The sequence below is a fragment of the Pristiophorus japonicus genome, chromosome 4 (assembly GCF_044704955.1).
Source record: "Pristiophorus japonicus isolate sPriJap1 chromosome 4, sPriJap1.hap1, whole genome shotgun sequence".
Lineage (NCBI taxonomy): Eukaryota > Metazoa > Chordata > Chondrichthyes > Pristiophoridae > Pristiophorus > Pristiophorus japonicus.
Window position 1 is genome coordinate 196,857,210 of NC_091980.1, and position 19,763 is coordinate 196,876,972.

Below are 19,763 nucleotides of genomic sequence, written 5' to 3' on the forward strand. Positions count from 1 at the left end.
AGGAAAGATCCCAACAGATTGGAAGGTAGCAGTTGTAACCCCGCTATACAAGAAAGGAGGGAGAGAGAAAACCGGGAACTACAGGTCAGTTAACCTGACGTCAGTCATCAGGAAACTGCTAGAATTCATTATTAAAGAAATGGTAACACGATACTTAGAATATGATTAGGCAGAGTCAACATGCTTTTATGAAAGGGAAATCGTGTTTGACAAATTTATTAGGGTTTTTTGAGGATGTAACTAGCAGGGTAGATAAATGGCAACCAGTGGATGCAGTATATTTGTATTTCCAAAAAGCATTCGATAAGGTGTCACATAAAAGTTTGTTCAACACATGGGGTTGGGGTTAAGGTCTTAACATGGATAAAGGATATGTAAACTGACAGAAAACAGGAAATAGGATAAACGGGCCATTTCAGATTGGCAGGCTGTAACTAGTGGGGTGCTGCAAGGATCAGTGCTTGGGCCTCAGCTATTTACAATCTATAGTAATGACTTAGATGAAGGAACCGAATGCAATGTACCCAAGTTTGCTGATGATACAAATCTAGGTGGAAAAGTAAGATGTGAGGAGGACGCAAAGAGCCTGCAAAGGATATAGGGCTAGAACCTCCACTTTTGGGCTTATCACCCCAAAATGAGCGTTATTTCCGGTGTGGGCGGTAAAAAAGGCTTTTCAGATCACCGGCTTCTCGCTCAAAACACCTAGTTTACATTTTTGAAAATGGGCGTTACCCGCAAGCAATATCAAATGGGCCGTAGTGTTAAATTTTTTTGACCTTTTGCCATAAAGTGTGGCCGTCCTTAGCAATGGCATGGCAACGCTCGATTCCCACGATTCAGGAGGTTAAGGGTCACCATGATGTGTAGAAGAGGAGACAGAGAGAGGGGGAGCTCAGAGGGACTGAAGGCGTGGCTGGGTGTGGTGTGGCTGCTTTGGGAGGAAGGAGGGAGACTTTAGAGCTTCACAGCAAGTAGGCAAACAAAAATTAGCTGTTACCAGCCACATATTTGACCGAATTGCCCTATAATGGAGAGAGAGGAGGAGGCATCAGAGCACGCTGTAGAGACTGACGCTGGAGAGAGCAGTTAGGTGGGAGAGGAGCACATTGGAGGCCACAAAAGAGCCAGGAGGTTCTCGGACGAGGTAAATTCCTCCCTCCAGCAGGAGGTCAAGTTACGCTGGGGTGATATGACACAGGGAGAGTGTGGGAAGCCCACCCCAAAGGCCTACCAGAGGATATGGACTGAGATAGCAAAGGTGGTCTCGTCAGTGACCAATGAGGTGCGTGAGGGCAACCAATGCCGCAAACGATGGAACAACGTTGTTGGATCCACAAGAGTAAGTATTACATTAATTTACATGTACTTATGTATTTATATAATTTGATTTGTAATAGTCATGAGTGACTCAGCAGATGTGCGGTCTTGCACTTTTACCGGGAATGTTTTACTCAAAGCCTGTGGTCACGGTGTACGCCTTTAGGTAAAGAATGATAATAATCATGATTAGATCTGTCGGTTATGTGTTGTATCAGTGTCTGTGACAGTACCTAGCAATGATATCACGCAATGTCGTCCTGTCACCTTTTACAGAAGAAGCTATCGACGATGAGGTCGGTGCAGAGGCGAACGGGTGGGGGCCACCAGTCCCCAGCGACATCACTGAGATGGAGGAGCGACCACTCGTGGGGAAGCACGCCCAGACAGCCACAAACGCATCTGCAGACCCTGACATGATGCCACGTGAGTAAAGCTTACACCATTGCGTGATATAAAGTCAATAGATGTCACATCAACTCACATCCGAACAATTATATATAATAGATGATTTCTAAAAGTGTCATAGAAATAATGCTGGCCTAATGAAAATCATTGCAATGCACAATGTCTTGGTGGTCATGAAATGTGATGTCTGCAATGATTTTGAGAGCGGTGGTGCTTTTGTCGTGTATATTCTGTATATAGCGCTGGACTCACCTTGTCACCTTAGCACCCCATTCTCCTCTAATAACCTCATTTGTGTCTTGCAGCTCAGCCAGCAGCGCGGCCCCAGGCAAGGCCACAGAGGCCAGAAGGTGGGGGCGTGGGGCAGGAGTCGGTGGACGATCCTACTACATCTGGTGCTGAGGAGCTCCGATTGTCGCTCGTCAATCCGCTGGCTCTGTTCGCGACGGATGAGAGCGCGGACTTCGAAGAACCTGCATCGCCACGCTCCAGAACCTATTCCACCCCAAGGCCATCTAGTGCTCCTCCGGTCATTCCCGCCTCCACTCTGGAGGTGCCGGCCCTAAGCATCTCTCCACTTGGCATCCCATGTGTCCCCAGGACGGCGCCGACCCCGTGGAGGCCTCGTGGACATGGTAGGTCTGTTCCACGAGCGCAACGAGAGCGGAAAGATGGTACAGTTGTCCAGGAGAACTGCAGACATTGGTGACCAGCTCATCGAAGCATTGGGGGGCATATCCCGAAACCTGGCCACCATGACCGAGTTAATTCCGCATATGGCGGAGTCCCTGGATGCGATAGCCAGGAACACTGCTGCCACAGGCCTCCCAGTGGTCCCAGAGCATGGCACTCCACCCCTAGGTTCCGCACCACCACTGCGAACGACAGATGAGAGCAAGGACCAAGATCCTGCTTCTGCATCAGCGAATATTCTCCTCTCGGCACCCCCCCACTCCTGCACCCGTGTAACCAACGCATCTGCCTTCAACCCCCCCCCCCACAATGAGGCATTGCCTGAGGAACTCGGCCAGGCGCCGTGGAGCAAGGAGGGGAAGGGGTAGAGGTGGGGAGAAGGAGAGGGGGGAAGGAAAGTGAGGTGCATGTGTGCAGGTGATGGCTGAGTTATATCTCCATCTGGGTTTATGCAATTTGTTGCAATGTACGGGGGTTGGGGACCACTCTCCTGCTTTGCCTTTGTATTTTGTGTTGCTGGACGTGTTGAACATGTGGTTTATGTCAATGGTGGAAAAAGTGGGGCGTGGGCGGGGGTTGGGTGTTATTGGCTGTGATACTTACGATTTCAGACCAATGTTGGTATTAAACTTTTAATATCGAACATAACCTTGTTGCGCATTGTCTCAGATAGCTGGATTCCTTACCATGAAAGGGTTAAATACAACTTAACATCAATCAACGTAAACTTTAACTGGCACCAAGATGCTGGGCACCATTGAAGTCTGAGCTGCACACATACAGCAGTGTGTCAGCGTTGTCACTCACATCAGCGCTCTTTCAGGCAAATCTTTCTGAAATCAGCTCCTCACATAAGAGTAGGATTTAACAAATGCCAGCCACACCGCTGGCGTTCGACCTGGTTAGTTCCACTTTTTGTGGGCAGTTTTTTGAGTGAGCGATATTCTGGGCGATATGTGTGCGAGGACGATGGACGATCTCCATGGCCGCTAGTTTGGGTAAATATGCTCTTTACGACAAAAAACATTGGGCGGGCATTAATATTGAATCTCGGCGTTCATTCCGTGCGGAAAGTAACGCTGGGCAATATTATGGCCGTTGAATTCGCCCATTCTGCTGATTCCGCCCAAAAAAAAGTGGGTGGGCAGTAGTATTTTTTCTCGTCATTAAGCCCATTGGGAAAATAACGCTCGGCAATAAGTCTCCTAAAAAAGCCCGTCAGTTTCCATTTTGTGCCAAAATGGGCACTATCTAGGCGTTATACGTCATTTCAGCAGTAAAATGGGCATTAAGTGGACATTAAGCATGTAAAAAAATGGAGGTTCTAGACCATAGACAGGTTAAGTGAGTGGGCATTAAGGATGGAGTATAACGCGGGGAAATGTGAGGTTATTCACTTTTGTAGGAAGAATAGAAAAACAGAATATATTTTAAATGGTGAGAAACTATTAAATGTTGTTGTTCAAAGAGATTTGGATGTACTAGTACAAGAGTTAGCATGTAGGTACAGCAAGCAATTAGGAAGGCAAATGGCATGTTGGCCTTTATTGCTAGAGGTTTGGAGTACAAGAGTAAGGAAGTCTTGCTACAATTGTACAGGGCTCTGGTGTGACCACACCTGGCATACTGTGCACAAGTTTTGGACTCCTTATTTAAGGAAGGATATAGTTGCCTTAGAGGTACTACAACGAAAGTTCACTAGATTGATTCCTGGGATGAGAGGGTTGATCTACGAGGAGAGATTGAGTAGATTGGGCCTATACTCTCTAGTTTAGAAGAATGAGAGGTGATCTCATTGAAAAATATACGATTCTGAGAGGGATTCACAGGGTAGATTGTTTCCCCTGGCTAGAGAGTCTAGATCTACTGGGCATCGTCTCAGGATAAGCCATTTAGATCTGAGTTGAGAGGAATTTCTTCTTCAGAGAGTTGTGAAGCTTTGGAATTCTCTGCCCCTCTGCTGTGGATGCTCCGTCATAGTGCAAATTCAAGGCTGAGATAAACAGATTTTTGGATTCCAGAGGAATTAAGGGAAATGGGGATAGGGCAGGAAAGTGGAGTTGAGGTCGAAGATCAGCCATGATCTTATTGAACGGTGGAGCAGGCTCGACGGTCTGTATGGCCTATTCCTACTCCTATTTCTTATGTTCATATGTAAACGTGAATGCATAAAAAGGCCTGAATTGGAGGAATGCAGATTTCTCGGAGGGTTGTAGTGCTGGATGGGGTTACAGAGTTAGGGAAGGGTGAGACCATGGAGAGATTTGAACACGAGGACAAGATTTTTAAAATTGAGGCATTGGTGGATTGGGAGCCAATTTAAGTCAGCGAGCAGAGAGAGGTGATGGGTGTATGGGACTTGGTGCGAATTAGGATACGGGCAGCAGAGTTTTGAACAAGATCAAGTTTATACAGGCTTGCAGATGGGAGGCCAACCAGGAGAGCATTGGAATATTCAAGTCTTGAGGTAAGAAAAGTACATAAGAGGGTTTCAGCAGCAGGTGAAATGAGGCAGGAGTGGAGACAGGTGATATTACGAAGGTTGAAGTAGGTGGTCTTTGTAATGGAGAGGATATGGGGTCAGAAGCTCAGCTCAGTCAAAAAGGATGTCAAGTTTACAAGCAGTCTGATTCAGCCTGAGACAGTGGCTAGGGAGGGGATGGAATCGATGGCTAGGGAACCGAGTTTGTGGCGGGGACTGAAGACAATGGCTTCGGCCTTCCCAATGCTTAATTGGATTACATTTCATCTCATTCGGGACTGGATGTTGGACAAGCAGTTCAACAACACAGAGGTAATGGAAGGGTCAAGAGAGGTATTGGTGAGGTAGAGCTAGGTGTAGTCAGCATACAGATGGAACCGGACATTATGTTTTTGGATTATGTCACCGAGGAGTAGCATGTAGATGAGAAATAAGAAGGGACCAAGAATAGATTGTTGAGGGAGTCCAGAGGTCACAATGCAGGAGTGGGAAGAGAAGCCTTTGCAGGAGAATCTCTTGCTATGACTGGATAGGCAAGAATAGAAACATTCCAGGGCAGTCCCACTCCGCTGGGCAATGGAAATGAGGTGTTGTAAAAAGGATGCTGTGGTCAACCGTGCAAACTACTAGGACCTTCTGCTTTGCATATTTTTAAATAGTGACAGTATTTTTTTTAATAGTGAAAAGTTAGGAACAGTGGAGGTCCAAAGAGATTTAGGGATCCATGTACACAGATCACTGGTGGCAGTGCTCTGAAATAATTATTGGACTTCTTTGGGTACTAGCCCTATTGCACCCCAGCATATGAGAGATTGCACTTGCTGTTGTGTTTGACGGAGAGAGGAGGCTCTGTACATATGAGTGATGCTCATATTTTGCTGCCACTACAGAGGACATTCAGAGCACTTCAATCATTCAGCCTGCTTCTTGCTTCCCCTTCTTCCTGGCTCCTTTCAGAAGCTCCTTGCAATGTAAATGGGGTGATTTTATCAGTTAGCAGGGCTGAAAATCTGGTTGGCAGAATCATTTCCTGAAGTGGCATGAAGTGAAAAATCACTTCAGGCTTTTCAAAGTGAGAGAGTTTGAACGATGCTGTACTGTACCTTCAATATGTAGTACCCTATGACACAAATGATTGAGATGATAGTGTGAATAATTGCAAGAAATGTCAGCATTGGGGCCATGTATCCAGTAGTCTCCTGTAACACGTAGTAATCTATATTATCATCATTCCAGAAACTAAAATCACCATCCTCATCATCAGCTGGAGGGTCAGTCACCTTAAAGGGAAAAAATAAAAACAAAATGCTTCTGAAATTATATAAAATGTATTTCATGCTAAAGCAAACATTTAAAAGTATATTTTCAACTTTGTAAAGTTTCTATTTTTAATCAAGATAAACTGTTTCAGAAATAAAAGCATAAAATGCTATAAGAAAACAGTAGATCACTCCACATTCTTAGAAACATTTGCATCTTTTTATTCTTTTATCAGTTGAAATGTTTTTCCATCGTTCTGTTTTAATTTATGTTTAAATTTAATTCTGACTTAGTAGAGCCTTGTTAAAAGGTTTAGGGGCCGAAATTGCCCCTTTCTATGGTCGGAAAGGACTCACCGCTCAGTCGGCGCGGAGGGGCTGACATTTTGAAAATTGCCCTACATTATTTTTGCAGCGGTCTACGGCCCCCGCTGGGTCTGTGGCGACCCCCTTTCTGCCCCGCATGGGAAATTGCCCCATGGGAGCAGATCAGCCGCCGATCGGTGCCCCCGACAACTTTCCCCGGTGGGAAGCTTCTTGTGGCTGGGCGGCTCTTCCACCCTTAAAGGGGAGGGCGCACTGCCGCGGCCACCATTTAATTTTAATTGTCGGCTGATTGCCATGCATTTGGGGCGGACAAAACAATTACAAAATGGTAAGTGCGCCCCGTTTGAGGGCAATTTCAACCCCTAATGTTCAGGGGTGGCATAGAATACCGAGTTGTAACACCGGAACATAGATTCATAGCTATGATTCCTGATCTCGGCGATGCCATTGTTGCCGGGACTGAATGGAAGATTCAGCATGTTATTAAAGCATTTTAATTAAGATCAATTTACTGTCTTTTTTTAACTATAACCTAATTATGTATGATTTCCTAAGGTTAAATCATCCAACTGACTGTGCCAACTTATTGTAACTTTCAATTCATAAGAACATAAAGTCCAGTGTGAGAAAAGGGCATCAGCCCACTCATCCAGAGCCCATGAAATGATTATTTGGTCATGGACCTCCTTTCCACACCACCTGCTGATTTCTTTTTTAAGTAGCATCAACTTCTGTCTTCCATTGTTCCTGGAAACAAAATCAAGTGGTGCTCCCTATCTCCTTAAAACCCTCTTCTCAACAGATATCAATCTTTTAAAAATGGACTCTGAAGCCACTACCATCTCTGATAATCTGGATGCTATACAGTGGGAAAAGTTCTTTCTAATCTCTGATCTTGTTTACTACTTGTGAACTTCGTACCATTCTATTGTTATGACCCAACATAAAAAGCTTGCTTCCTTCAATCATATCTTACATTATCTTAGGTCTTTAATGACCTCTACCATTTCTCCAGTCAGTCTTCTTTTCTCCAGCAAAAATAAGCTCAATCACTTGAGCAGCTTTACAACTTAATATCCTAAGGATGGGAATCATTTTGTTCCATCTTCTCTGAATCCTTTCCAAATCATGTGTGTTGTTTGGCCGTAGAGTGACCAAAGCTGCCCACCATATCCCAGAACTAGCCTCACCCTTGATTCATAGGAACATAAGAATTGCTAGTTGAAGAAAGCCCAAGGTCCATCTAATTCACCCTCTACCATCCTGGTAGTGGCATGATACAACGATAAGGGAGTTGTTGACTAATCAGAGCAATCAATCTCTATCAGTTAGTCTACAACAGATGCAGACATGATGCGATGAAATCCCCAGTGGCGGAGAACTTTGGGAACCATAGGTCCAAAGTCACCTGTTGCTCCCAAGAATGCTACACTTACCACGTTATGTCTCAAATTACTCACATGCACACAGGAAAGTAATTAACGACTGCATTCTTCATGAAAAATTCAAATTGACATTTTTTCATATACTCTGGCTAACATGCTATTTAGAAAAAAGGTAACAGTACACTCCTGATACTTCATTCTTTACATAAAAAAATTTAAATTATGCCTAATGAAATAAAACAGTATTGGAGATTTTTTTTTAAGTGTAGTGTGAATTCATATTATGTAGTAATTTGAATTCATATCTAGTTATTTGAATTAATCAACTTCAAATGATCAGGAATAGACTGTATATACTCTTCTCTTAGATAGTCCCTCGGAGTTAAGGATGACTTAGTATATACTAATTTCCCTTTAGTTCAAAGCATTAAAAGCAATTGGGTGAAGATGCTGCCTCAAACACTGCCCTGATGCACCTGTCCCTTCACCTCCCCATGCTACTGTTTTCCCATTTTCCTGTGATACCTGGAAGTAGGATGCCCATTTCTCTGCTCCAACTACTGGTCCCCTCTTCTTGGACTGATCCTTTGGAGGCCTCAACATCATTAAAAATCTTTTGCAGTGTAAATTTTGCGACTTACTGCACTAGTCCTAGTCCTACCTGCTAACATTGGGCCCGAATAAGCATCTTACGGTTCTTTTTGATTGAATTCTCATTGAAACTCTCACCACAAATACAATTTGTCTTAGCTTATATGATCTGTTGGTTGATTTAATTTTCGGTGTTTGATGGTTAGGAACGTTACTGCTGCACTCTTGTTTTTCTGTTGTATACAGTATGACACTGTTCTCTTTTTCTTATTCTTTAACATAAGAACATAAGAAATAGGAGCAGGTATAGGCCATTTGGCCTCTCGAGCCTGCTCCGCCATTTAATAAGATCATGGTTGATCTGATCATGGACTCAGTTTCACTTCCCTGCCCGCTCCCCATAACCCTTTATTCCCTTATCATTCTAAAATCTGTCTATCTCCGACTTAAATATATTCAATGATCCAGCCTCCACAGCTCTCCGGGGCAGAAAATTCCACAGATTTACAGCCCTTTGTGAGAAGAAATTTCTCCTCATCTCAGTTTTAAATGGGCGGCCCCTTATTCTGAGACTATACCCCTAAGTTTTAGCTTCCACTATGAGTGGAAATATCTTCTCTCCACCTTGTCGAGCCCCCTCATTATCTTATATGTTTCGATAAGATTACTTGTAGTGTTGCTTGTTGTGAGTATATTAGTATGTAATGCAAAACTGCAATAATAAAAAGCAAAAAATAAATGTTCATGCTATTTTCAGTACCTTGTAGAAGAGCAGAATGAAGTTGATAGCAAATGCCACAAAGAGAGCTAGAAATCTCAGGTTGTAGAAATTCCTGGCTAGATAATTCTGAAACAAAAATAATTCACTTGTAATGTACCAACATTTAAACAGAATCACAGACCAATTTAATTTGATATTTTACATGTGCCTCCTATTTTATCACATTCTTATATTTATATGGAAGAACTTCTTTTGTTTGCTGTAGAAACATTTGTCTTGAAGTGTAACTTCTGCAGCAGCCACAGCAACTTAAAATCATGGCAGTCTCTGGATTTTCACTGACAAAATAGGACGGGTGGTTGAAAGTGGATGGATTCACATCCTGTATCTATATTCTGCAGCTGTCTGGTGAAAGTTGCTAAAAAGTTACTGAAGCTGGAGCAGCAGCTAATTTGATTCCCTTCAATCAGTAAAAAACCATGACTTCAATCAATGTGACTCTAAATAGATAACCCGTCACAAAAGAATCCAAGTGCATTTATCAGCTGAGGTTAGAATTCAGTCCTGACTCCATCAATCCTTTCTTGTAACAAATTAAAAATGGTTTAAATACATCAAAACTGAAAAGTAGAAGCTAACAATGAACCTTTATAGAATGTTTGAGTGCATTTATATAAAAGGACTTTCTAATAAATACTGTCATATTTATACTCTTTCAATTTTGTACTTCAGCTACCAAAGAATTGCCATTATAGCCCTGCCCATCAATCACATAGCAGGATAGTTCTGCATTGATGATATCATAGCCTTAATTCAAAGTAATTTCAGCCCTGGGTTGTACAAATTTATTGAGGTAACAATATTTTATAAATATATACACTGATGACAGAGAAAAGGATGGTCAATCAACATTGAGTTTTACATTGGGGCCGAAAATGATCAACTCACCGCCGACATTGCTCTTGCAGATCCGCGCAGTGCCACTTTTGAGGTGGCCTGGAATAGGCGGGAGGGGAGAGCCGCCAGGAACCGCCCGCTGACATCAGTGGACGGCAGAGTGGCACAACTGAGCTCCCGCCCACCGTGCTCCCATATTGATGCGGGCAGGAGTCGGTGCCAGAACAGGGGTGGACTGCTGCGAGGAGGCTGGTTTGTCCCCGACGGTAAGTATGAAGATTGTTGAAAAATGGTTAGTGAACATTTTTAAATTGGTTTTACCACAGCGACTTACCTTGATGGGGTCACCTAAAGGTCTTCAGATAGTTTTTTTATTTTTTGTTACTGATTTTTATTTTTAGGTCTTCGACCCTCCGTGGGCCCGACTCCATCCTCGGCGGCACTTGGACGGCAAGTGCCTCTGCCACCGAGAATGAGAGCTGCTGCCCAGATTGGCGGCTTAGGTCCATCATTTGACGCCCGCCGACCTTCAAGGGACCTTCTTCATGAATATCCTGCCGAACGTACCGTCAGGTACCTCGGCGGCCATCAGCGGCACTTTGGGCGGCACGTGGGTGGGCGGAGGCCTGGATCAAATTCGAGCCGATTATTTATTATGCTTTATTGTGCATTTTATATCATTTGGATATCTTGATTAAATTATCACTCATGTCCACAGATGAGGCAATAAAGAATGACAAAGTGTGTAAATTGCAAGATTTGCTACACCAGTGATTGCTTTGGCATTATGGAAAGCAAAGTGCAGTCAGTGTTGCAGCAAACTTCTCAAATATATGCACTTAGGAGTACATTTTTGTTACTAAGTCAATAAATTGGAATTCCTAATTTATGTTCAAAATTGATTTTGTGACATAAATTAATTTTAACAAATATTCCGAGCAAGGACAGAGGTGATGGGTGAGAGTCGGTTGGGGTGGGGTGGGGTGGTGCGGCGGGGGCAGTGGAAGTGACATTTTTGATAGGTGTACAATTATTTATAGTATGTTGGCGAGTTAGTATTAATGGAATATTAGTATGTTTTCGCCTAGTCCCGAAATTCCTCTGGGAATTAAACTGGATCAACGCATGTTGATGCAAGTGTTAACTTTTTTTTGATTTATTAATCAACAAATGAAGATGAACATGCAAATTTGCTCTTTTTTTTCTTCCAGCCCACATAACATTAATAACGTCGGTTATAAAAACATTAAGGCAGTTAGGAGAGTGAACCGGGATACATTGTTAGCATTAGCTCAGGCATTTCAGCCCACACTAAAGTATGAATGCATCAGCAAGGCTCAGATTCATCAATAAGTCTCACTTTACTGGTCTACTGTATTGGCAACAAAGCTACTTTGACTTCATCGAAAAACAATATATGGGTATTGCTTACCAAGGGGGCCATAGATCAATAGTTCCATCTTGTGGAACCAAAACTACAACTAAGGAGCAAATTGGGACCATGCTGCCAGTAACAGTAGCAGCAAAAATGATGAAGACACTCAACTTTATTTTTGTCACAGAAATGCAGGAGACTTGGCAAAGACTTGTCCATTTGTTATTTGTTGTAAAATTAGCCAAATCACAGATGCCCTGGTTCCATATGTTGGTAATACGTACATTCAAACTCCCTACTGCACTATTTTTGACACCAGCGGTCCTTTTGGCCCGAGGAGCTGGGTTGTGGATTGTTTAAATTAATTATAGCAGAGGACCCAAACAACCAGCAGACGGAAAATAATTTTATCAAATTATTCCTGGCTGGATTTAAATTCCATTTCCAGAGGTGAAAAGTTAGTATTGTTGTGCCAGTGATTGTGACGTTCCAGCCCTGGTCCCAGTAGGAATGGAGTACTGGACACGTTCTATCTAAATTTGCAATCTTACTTAACAACGATTAGCTGGAAAGTAGAAATATTTTCAATCAGTAGTTGTGCTCTTCAGCAGTTGAGATTTAAGCAGAATGGAATTCTGCATCTGCAATCTGTGCTGAACAACAATTGGCATTTAGTAGTATTAAGCAGTCCCTTGTATCGAGGGTCACCCGCTTCCACATTCGCAGTGTGGGCTGGCCCGTGCTGCCCCTGGGCCCTCGCCCCTTCTGGGCCCCGAACCCTTGCCTCTCGTGGGCTCCGATCTCTCACCACTCCTCCGTCCTGATCAAAAAGGGATGAGTTCACAGGTGCTTCAATAAATACAGCGCTTTTAACACAGAAAAATGGCCCATGGTAGTTCACCGAGGCATAATCAGCCAAAAATGGATGCAAAGACAAAGATGGATATATTAGGAGTGGTGACCAAAATGCTTGGTTAAAGAGGTAGGTTTAAAGGAGGAGAGGGATGGGGAAAAGCAGAAAGGTTTAGGAAGGGAGTTCCAAAGAGAGTGGCCGAAATAGCTGAAAGTATGCCTGCTAATTGTAGGCCAAAGACAGGTGGAGGATGGACAAAAAGCCACACTCAGGATGGCCGAGTTTGCGAAGGGAGGGGGAGGTATAGAACTGGAAGAGTTTACCGAGATAGGGAAGAGTGAGATCTTGAAGAAATTTAAACACGAGGATGAGATTTATAATTGGAGGTGTTAAGGGACTGGGAGCCAATGTAAGTCAGTAAGCACAGGTGTGATGGATGAACAGGTATTGATGTGTGTTGGGACACAGGCAGCAGAGTTTTGGATGAGCTTAAGTTTATGGTGAGTGAAAGACGGGAGGCCGGTCAGAAGAGCATTGGAATATGGAGTCTGGAGGTAACAAGTTTTCCAACATGATATTAAAAACCCTTGTCCTATAATAAGACATGTAACTAAATTCAGCAGCTGAAAGCAAAATCATTTCCAGGGAATATCAAGTCATGGCACAACTCCAGTGTTACATCCTTGTATGTAATACTGCTGCATTTACTAAAGAGAAATGGGTCAAAATTTAAGACCAAACTTATTTTATATAATATATATATATAATTATAACATCAAACACACAATGTAAATACAAAACCTAGTCACATACCACAATTTTGGTTTGGTAAATTTCCAGTCCCTCCCAGAAGTTTGCCAAGAACGCCTCTGGCTCCTTTTTGTTCTGTCCACGTCGTCTCTTTTTCTTTTGCTCTTTTTCCTCACTTTCAATTGGCTGTTCCTCTTTGGCTTTGTCCTTCTTCTCGCCATCCTCTGTGCTATCAAGGCAAGAGCAACCAGAAAACAGAAGTCACTTACCTGGCAATAACTCACAATTTTAACTGAAATTCTTTGCACCAATTTGTTGCGAGAGGAACTTACTCAGCTTTCTCAGACTCTGTTTTATTTTCAGCTTTATTCTTTTGCTCAACCTTGAAAGTCAATGTAAAGGACAATACAATATTTAGACTGTAAACTTTATGAGAATTAAAATACTGAAGTTGAAGGTTTGAAAAATGGAAAATTTTAAAAAAACCTACCTCTGATTTCTTTTTTTGACGTAATGCTTTTTCAATACTAGGAGGGCTCTCTGCTCCTATAATTTCTGAGACATCACCAAGACCTCCATGAATATCTCCCGCTGCTTTGCCGCCTCCTTTTTTCAAACCTGAACCAAATACATCGGGCATTATCTCTGTTTCACTTTTCTCACCTTGTACTATGGACTCGAGCTCTGCTGTAACATCTGTCTCAGGAATTTCTGCTCTTTCTGACTCAGTCGCATCTCCATGAATTCCAAGTTGTGTTGGATCAGGCATGCTAGCTAAAAGGTCTGTGACGGTGATGTTTTTAGCACCTTCAACCAAGCCTCCCCCAAACATGGCATTCCACACAATCTGGAAAAGTCCTTGTACTACATTGAAAATAAAGAAGACAAGGCCAATGAACAGCATCCAGAAGAAGGAAAAAAATGCCTTTAATAACTCCATAGTTGTCATCCTCTTAATTTTCTTGTATTGTCTTCTGATATTTTTAAATGTGAAGATGCTGAAAAATGTCAACAAACTAGCTTTGAAATCATGACAAGCTGATGCAAATGCATTGGAGGACTGAAGCACCTCCCCCTCTTCCTCCTCTTCTTCAATTGGAGTAGGCTCCTCTTCATCATCGTCCGCTCTATCAGCTGCATCAGGTTCAGAGATTTGAGATGCTAGTTGCATTTCAAATATGGTGTCCTCACAAAAATTAACAAAAAGTTCCATTTTTTCTGATTCTCCCCCTTCATTCACAACATCAAAGATGAACTGCCTTTTGGATTCCTTGACTTGAGGTTTTTCCCATTGTGTCCTACTTGATTCACTGATTTCAAAGTAGACCCTTTCTATGCGTTTTGCACCACCCATAATCTCAATGCGTCCTAAATAGGGTTCAAAGTATGTGAGAACGCTTTGTGCTGGTTCCAAAAAGGTCTGCAGACGGCTATCATTGGGCATGTGTTCAGATAAGTTGGTCAGTAATACAGCTACATTAAAACCAATGTCCTTGGCTGGTTCATGGAATCGGTCAATAAATTCTATATAGTTAAACATATCATTTTCATCTGCTTCAACGCAAGACAGTAGGAACTCAATTTCTGATTGTGTGTATTTCTTTTGACTCTCTAAAGCTTTTTGGAATTCTTTTTTTGAGATCACTCCTTTACCATCTGGGTCATGGTCTTTGAAGGTATCAGAAGTGGTTATCTCTTTTAATTTAAGAAACATATCAAAGAACTTCAGTATCATTTCCACATTGCTGGAAGATTCAATCAACGTGTCTACCATCTGTTTGCCTATAGTTCCATTTACAACATTACCTAAGATTGTAGAGAAGAACAGAGTAAATTTAAATTAACACAAACACAAAGAGAGTTTTAAAACACAAATTCCTGAATCCAGATACTTCAAATTTTGAAACCAATAAGCCAATTTACAAGAAAGTGTCACTGCATAAAAAATTAAACAAAAATAAATGCAATTGTCTGGGTTTTTTTTTAAACAAGGTATCGCACATCTGCATTCAAATCATTAGCCAAAAAATTGTAAAACTGAAACAAAAAATAGTTTAAGGAGATATTATAAAAAACATATATATAAATATACACACACACTCCAGTGAGTAAGATACAATTAAAACCAACCTTCAAAATATTTTTACTGACTTGATTAACTTTAGTGAAGCATTTTAAAATGATGCTGAACTGGACATTAGTAACTGGACAATATTGTTATTAAAAATTATGTGTAAAGGCTAAGTGATGCAAATGTCTTGACAAAAAAATAGTATTTTGACAGATGGGAACATTCACAACATTAGCTAAACATGCTACCATTATTAGACCAGATGCTAACTGATCTTCTAAAGCTGCACAGCATGTAAGAAATGTTAACCTTCCAACAGCGACAATAGCATCACCACCATATCTTTCTGCAGATCCAACAGCTCCTTCAGCAACTCAATCTGGCTGGAATCCTTAAAAAAAAAAGCAAACATTTCAAGTTTTTATTAGTTCATTTTCATATAATGGAAAAGAAACAAGCCTTCAGCTGTTTAATGATCTTTCATAATCTGAATTGACACTTAGAAAGGTCAAAAGAGGAGAATAGCTTGGAAACTAAAATCTATCAAAATATTTCAATATCAGTCTTTTAACATACATAAACACTCAAACTCTGGATGCACATCATGTTAAATACTGTCACTGTAAAGGCTTCCAGCAAGAGAAGTCAAAACAGCTTTGACAGTTGCAACTTTAGAAGAATATAAATATGGATTCATTCATTTCTCTCTTTAAAATATCAAATTAGTAGAAAAGAATCTGAACGCTGTGCTAGGAGAATCTCTTGCCTTGTTATCCTGAAGTAACCTAGTATTGCGCCAATTGAAAGAACCCATGGCTCAGATAACCCAGGGGCAGAGTTAAAATTACAATGTTTCCAGTGGGCAAGTTAACCAGTCTCATCTATGTTGTCTTGTGCCGTCAGAAATGATAAACTGCCTATGGAGTACTTCTGATGAATTATTTGACAATATTGTACTTCAGCTGTCAACTGATCTTGCACAGCATACATATCCACACCATTTTACATATCTTAAACAATTAGTGCACTCTACAGCATTTTATTGTTATTGAAATAATTGGCCATAATTTGCTGTAGCCGGGCATCTAACGGCATTTGCCATTAGTTAGACTTGCCCTTACACATTTAAGTTTTAACATTTTTTGCATGGCAAGTTGCCGAAAGTGCGCGTCGTCGTAGAGAGGGAAACTGGGAATCTGGGAATCTGGGACCTGAGTGAACAGGAAAAGCAACTGTGTATCTCCTTAATTAATCAGATTGAAGGATTGTGAAATTAACAGCGCAAGGACAATGAAGGAAGTGTAACTTAGAGCGGGTAAATTCAATGTCAAATCAGAAACAACAACAATCACTTGTATTTATATAGTGCCTTTAACGTAGTAAAATGTCCCAAGGAGCTTCACGGGAGTGTTATAAGACAAAAATGTTGACACTGAGCCACATAAGGATAAATTAGGGCAGATGACCAAAAGCTTGGTCAAAGAGGTAGGTTTTAAGGAGCGTCAGATGCAGAAAGAGAAATAAAGGGCCCAAGTTTCCACATAATTTGCGCCTGATTTTTAGGAGCAACTGGTGGAGAACGGACTATCTTAGAAATCGCAATTCTCCACATTTTTTCTCTGCAGTTCTAGTCAGGTAGAATAGTTCTACTTTGGAACAGTATTTTTTCTTCAAAAGGGGGCGTGTCCGGCCACTGACGCCTGATTTCAAAGTTTCCACAGTGAAAACGTACTCCAAACTAAGTTAGAATGGAGCAAGTGAAGATTTTTGTAGAACTGAAAAAACCTGTTCTACACATTAAAAAATCAGGCGCAGGTTACAAATTAGGCGTCCAGAACGGGGAGGGGGGGGGAAGGGAACTCATTAAATTCTACAATAAATCCTTATTTATACTTCTACAAATATTATACAAATAAATCCAACCTGAATAAACATTTATAAGCAAAGAAAAGATTAAATAAACCATCTTCCTACCTGTGTGAAAGTGCTTCAGGCACAGAGAATTCTGCAGTCAGCCTGAGGCGCCCGTTCTGCCCGCGGGGGGGGAGGGGGAGGGGAGAGGAGGCGCCCGTTCTCTCCCGCGGGGGGGGGGGGGGAGGCGTCCGTTCTTTCCCGTGGGGGGGCGCCCGTTCTGCCCGCAGGGGGGGGGAAGAGGAGGCGCCCGTTCTTTCCCACGGGGGGGGGGGGGGGGGAGGTGCCCGTTTTGCCCGCGGGGGGGGGGGAGGGGAGAGGAGGCGCCCGTTCTTTCCCGCGGGGGGGGGGGGGGGAGGCGCTCGTTCTTTCCCGCGGGGGGGGGGGGGGGAGGGAGGTGCCCGTTTTGCCCGCGGGGGGGGGGGGGGAGGGGAGAGGAGGCGCCCGTTCTTTCCCGCGGGGGGGGAGGGGGGGAGGCGCCCGTTCTTTCCCGCGGGGGGGGAGGGGGGGAGGCGCCCGTTCTTTCCCGCGGGGGGGGGGGGGGGAGGTGCCCGTTCTGCCCGTGGGGGGGGAGAGGAGGCGCCCGTTCTTTCCCGTGGGGGGGGGGGGGGGGGAAGGAGACAGTGAGAAGGCTGCAAGTGCTGATAGCAATGTGCTTTTATAAAAAAAAAATTCAAAAATTAAACAGCTACAAAGAACTACAAAAATGGCCGAGTGCCAATGTTTTTTTCACACTGAGCATGCGCGAACGCTGCAACGCGCACGCGCAGCGTTGCCGGCAGGAAAAAAACTAATTTAAATAGTACCCGGCCCCTCCCATTTACAAAATCGGCGCGAGTGTAGGCTCCGCCCCCTGGGCGCCGCGCCAGGCAGACAAGGAACTGCAGAACGCTCCAGAATCGCGAGGTTTTTTTTAGGCGCGAAAAACGGGCGCCCAGCTCGGAGGGGCGCCCGTTTTTTATCGTGTGGAAACTTGGGCCCAAAGAGAGGGAAGGCAAAGAGAGAAATAAAATAAAAGTAAAATAAAGGTTTTAATTAAAAATGTAACATTTTTAAAATCTTCAACAATACCTGAAGAAATGAGACTCCACACTTGTATTTGTTAATTTTCAATGCCAGAGTTTGATTAACGTTTCACTTTGTCAAACGGATAGTTAGAATGGAATGGACAATACTTTTAACTTTCTGTGGTGGGTTAGTTTGTATCTATTGTGGAAATACAACAATCTCACGCCATTCAATGCATTTCAATGTTGAGGCACTCAACGAGATGCCATTTTTGCGAAGCTAATGGTGGAATGGCGCAACTCAGACAGCAACTTTTGAATTTCCGTGTTTAACCGTGCATCCGCCCCTCACCTGAAGTTTGTGCCATTTGCGCATGAATAATGGAGAGTATCATTATCCTCATCGTTATTTTGACAGCAAATTCTGGCCCAATAACAATATGCTGAAAAGTTCCATTTTGATGGCCAGGCGGAGTGGGAATTCTGCCTGCCTGACAGGCACATCACTAACCCAGTGAATTTTCCCCCATCGGGTTCATTATGGCTTGATTTAAATACTGAAAAGTCATTGGGCCTTCTCATAGTAAAAATCTTCCCACTTCAGTTCCTTTTTAACTTTGTACATAAACATGCGAAGTTACACAACTAACATTAAACAATATTGGTAAGAGAACCTGGCTGGTAGTATTCAAGTTATAAAGGCAAGGAGCACTTGTCCTTCACCCGGGGTAAATACAGGGAAATGGGGCCCAGGTCACAATGACAGTATCTGAATCTCAGTGACATAGGATTTAAATAGTAATGTTCCTAATACAAAAAGGCAATAGGAACAAGGTGGCAATGCTACTAAGGCACCACGTAAGTGCTGTAAAAGCACCAACTTTTCTTTTATGCTGGACTCAAGAAATTGGGCGCTAAACCCAGGAAAATCCATGGTATAACATTCCTCCTCAAAAATCTTTTACTGTTAAAATATATTTAAACATATGTATCATTGGCTGCATTCTGCATTGCTGTGGTAAATGAAAAAAAATTGGATCATAAATGACTTGCCAACATAATTAACAATGGTCCCTTCTTGATCTGTACGGCATGGTACCACATCAAGCCATGCTGAACAGGAAGGACCCAGGTTTGATCCCTGCCCCCCGCTGCATTAGCTGATGTCAGCTGGCTTCTCTGCAGCCCTCTTATTCCATATCTGTTTATTTTAGGCTCTCTGAAATGATATTGTAGCACAGCCAGTGTTTGTACTTTTGTTTGTACTGATTAAAGAGTTATTAATAGCAACACCAAGGTCTACATTAGTATTCAGTAACAGAATAGCTCTTAGCACTTATTAGTATTTTTTCGTTCCCAATTAAAAAAAAACACAGACCATGGGATTCATTTCAGGACAGATCAGTGTCCTGTTTCAAATACCCAATAGATATAGTCTGGAACAAGGAATTTGTGTGTGCAGCACTGACTCTTAATTAAGAGCTTTCCTTGGGGGATGCATGCAACCTCAGTCTTTTTTATAAACAACATTATTATTGAAGAGACCTGTAATTGTCAGCATTGTAGTGGGGGACGTACCTGAGAAAGCTTCATTTGCATATTAGCAAAAACATGAAGGAAACCAACCACTGCATCCCAGAGCCTGCTGTGGGCTAAACTCTGCTGGTTACCAATGCAAGGGCCCTAAACAAACAACATCAGACCAGATACCTT

At 42.6% G+C, this 19,763-nt stretch overlaps 1 protein-coding gene across 4 annotated transcripts in view; it reads right to left on the reverse strand.

The window, feature by feature from the left end:
- Window positions 1-19,763, reverse strand: part of ryr3 (ryanodine receptor 3) — a 561,329-nt gene that overhangs the window by 24,040 nt on the left and 517,526 nt on the right. For all 4 annotated transcript variants that reach the window (XM_070878983.1, XM_070878984.1, XM_070878982.1 and 1 more), the window contains 7 exons: window positions 19,629-19,733; window positions 15,442-15,523; window positions 13,552-14,867; window positions 13,394-13,443; window positions 13,125-13,290; window positions 9,226-9,312; window positions 6,007-6,183 (listed from right to left, as the gene is read on the reverse strand). In XM_070878983.1, coding sequence (XP_070735084.1) covers window positions 6,007-6,183; window positions 9,226-9,312; window positions 13,125-13,290; window positions 13,394-13,443; window positions 13,552-14,867; window positions 15,442-15,523; window positions 19,629-19,733 — 1,983 coding nt within the window. The remainder of the gene's footprint in view (window positions 1-6,006; window positions 6,184-9,225; window positions 9,313-13,124; window positions 13,291-13,393; window positions 13,444-13,551; window positions 14,868-15,441; window positions 15,524-19,628; window positions 19,734-19,763) is intronic.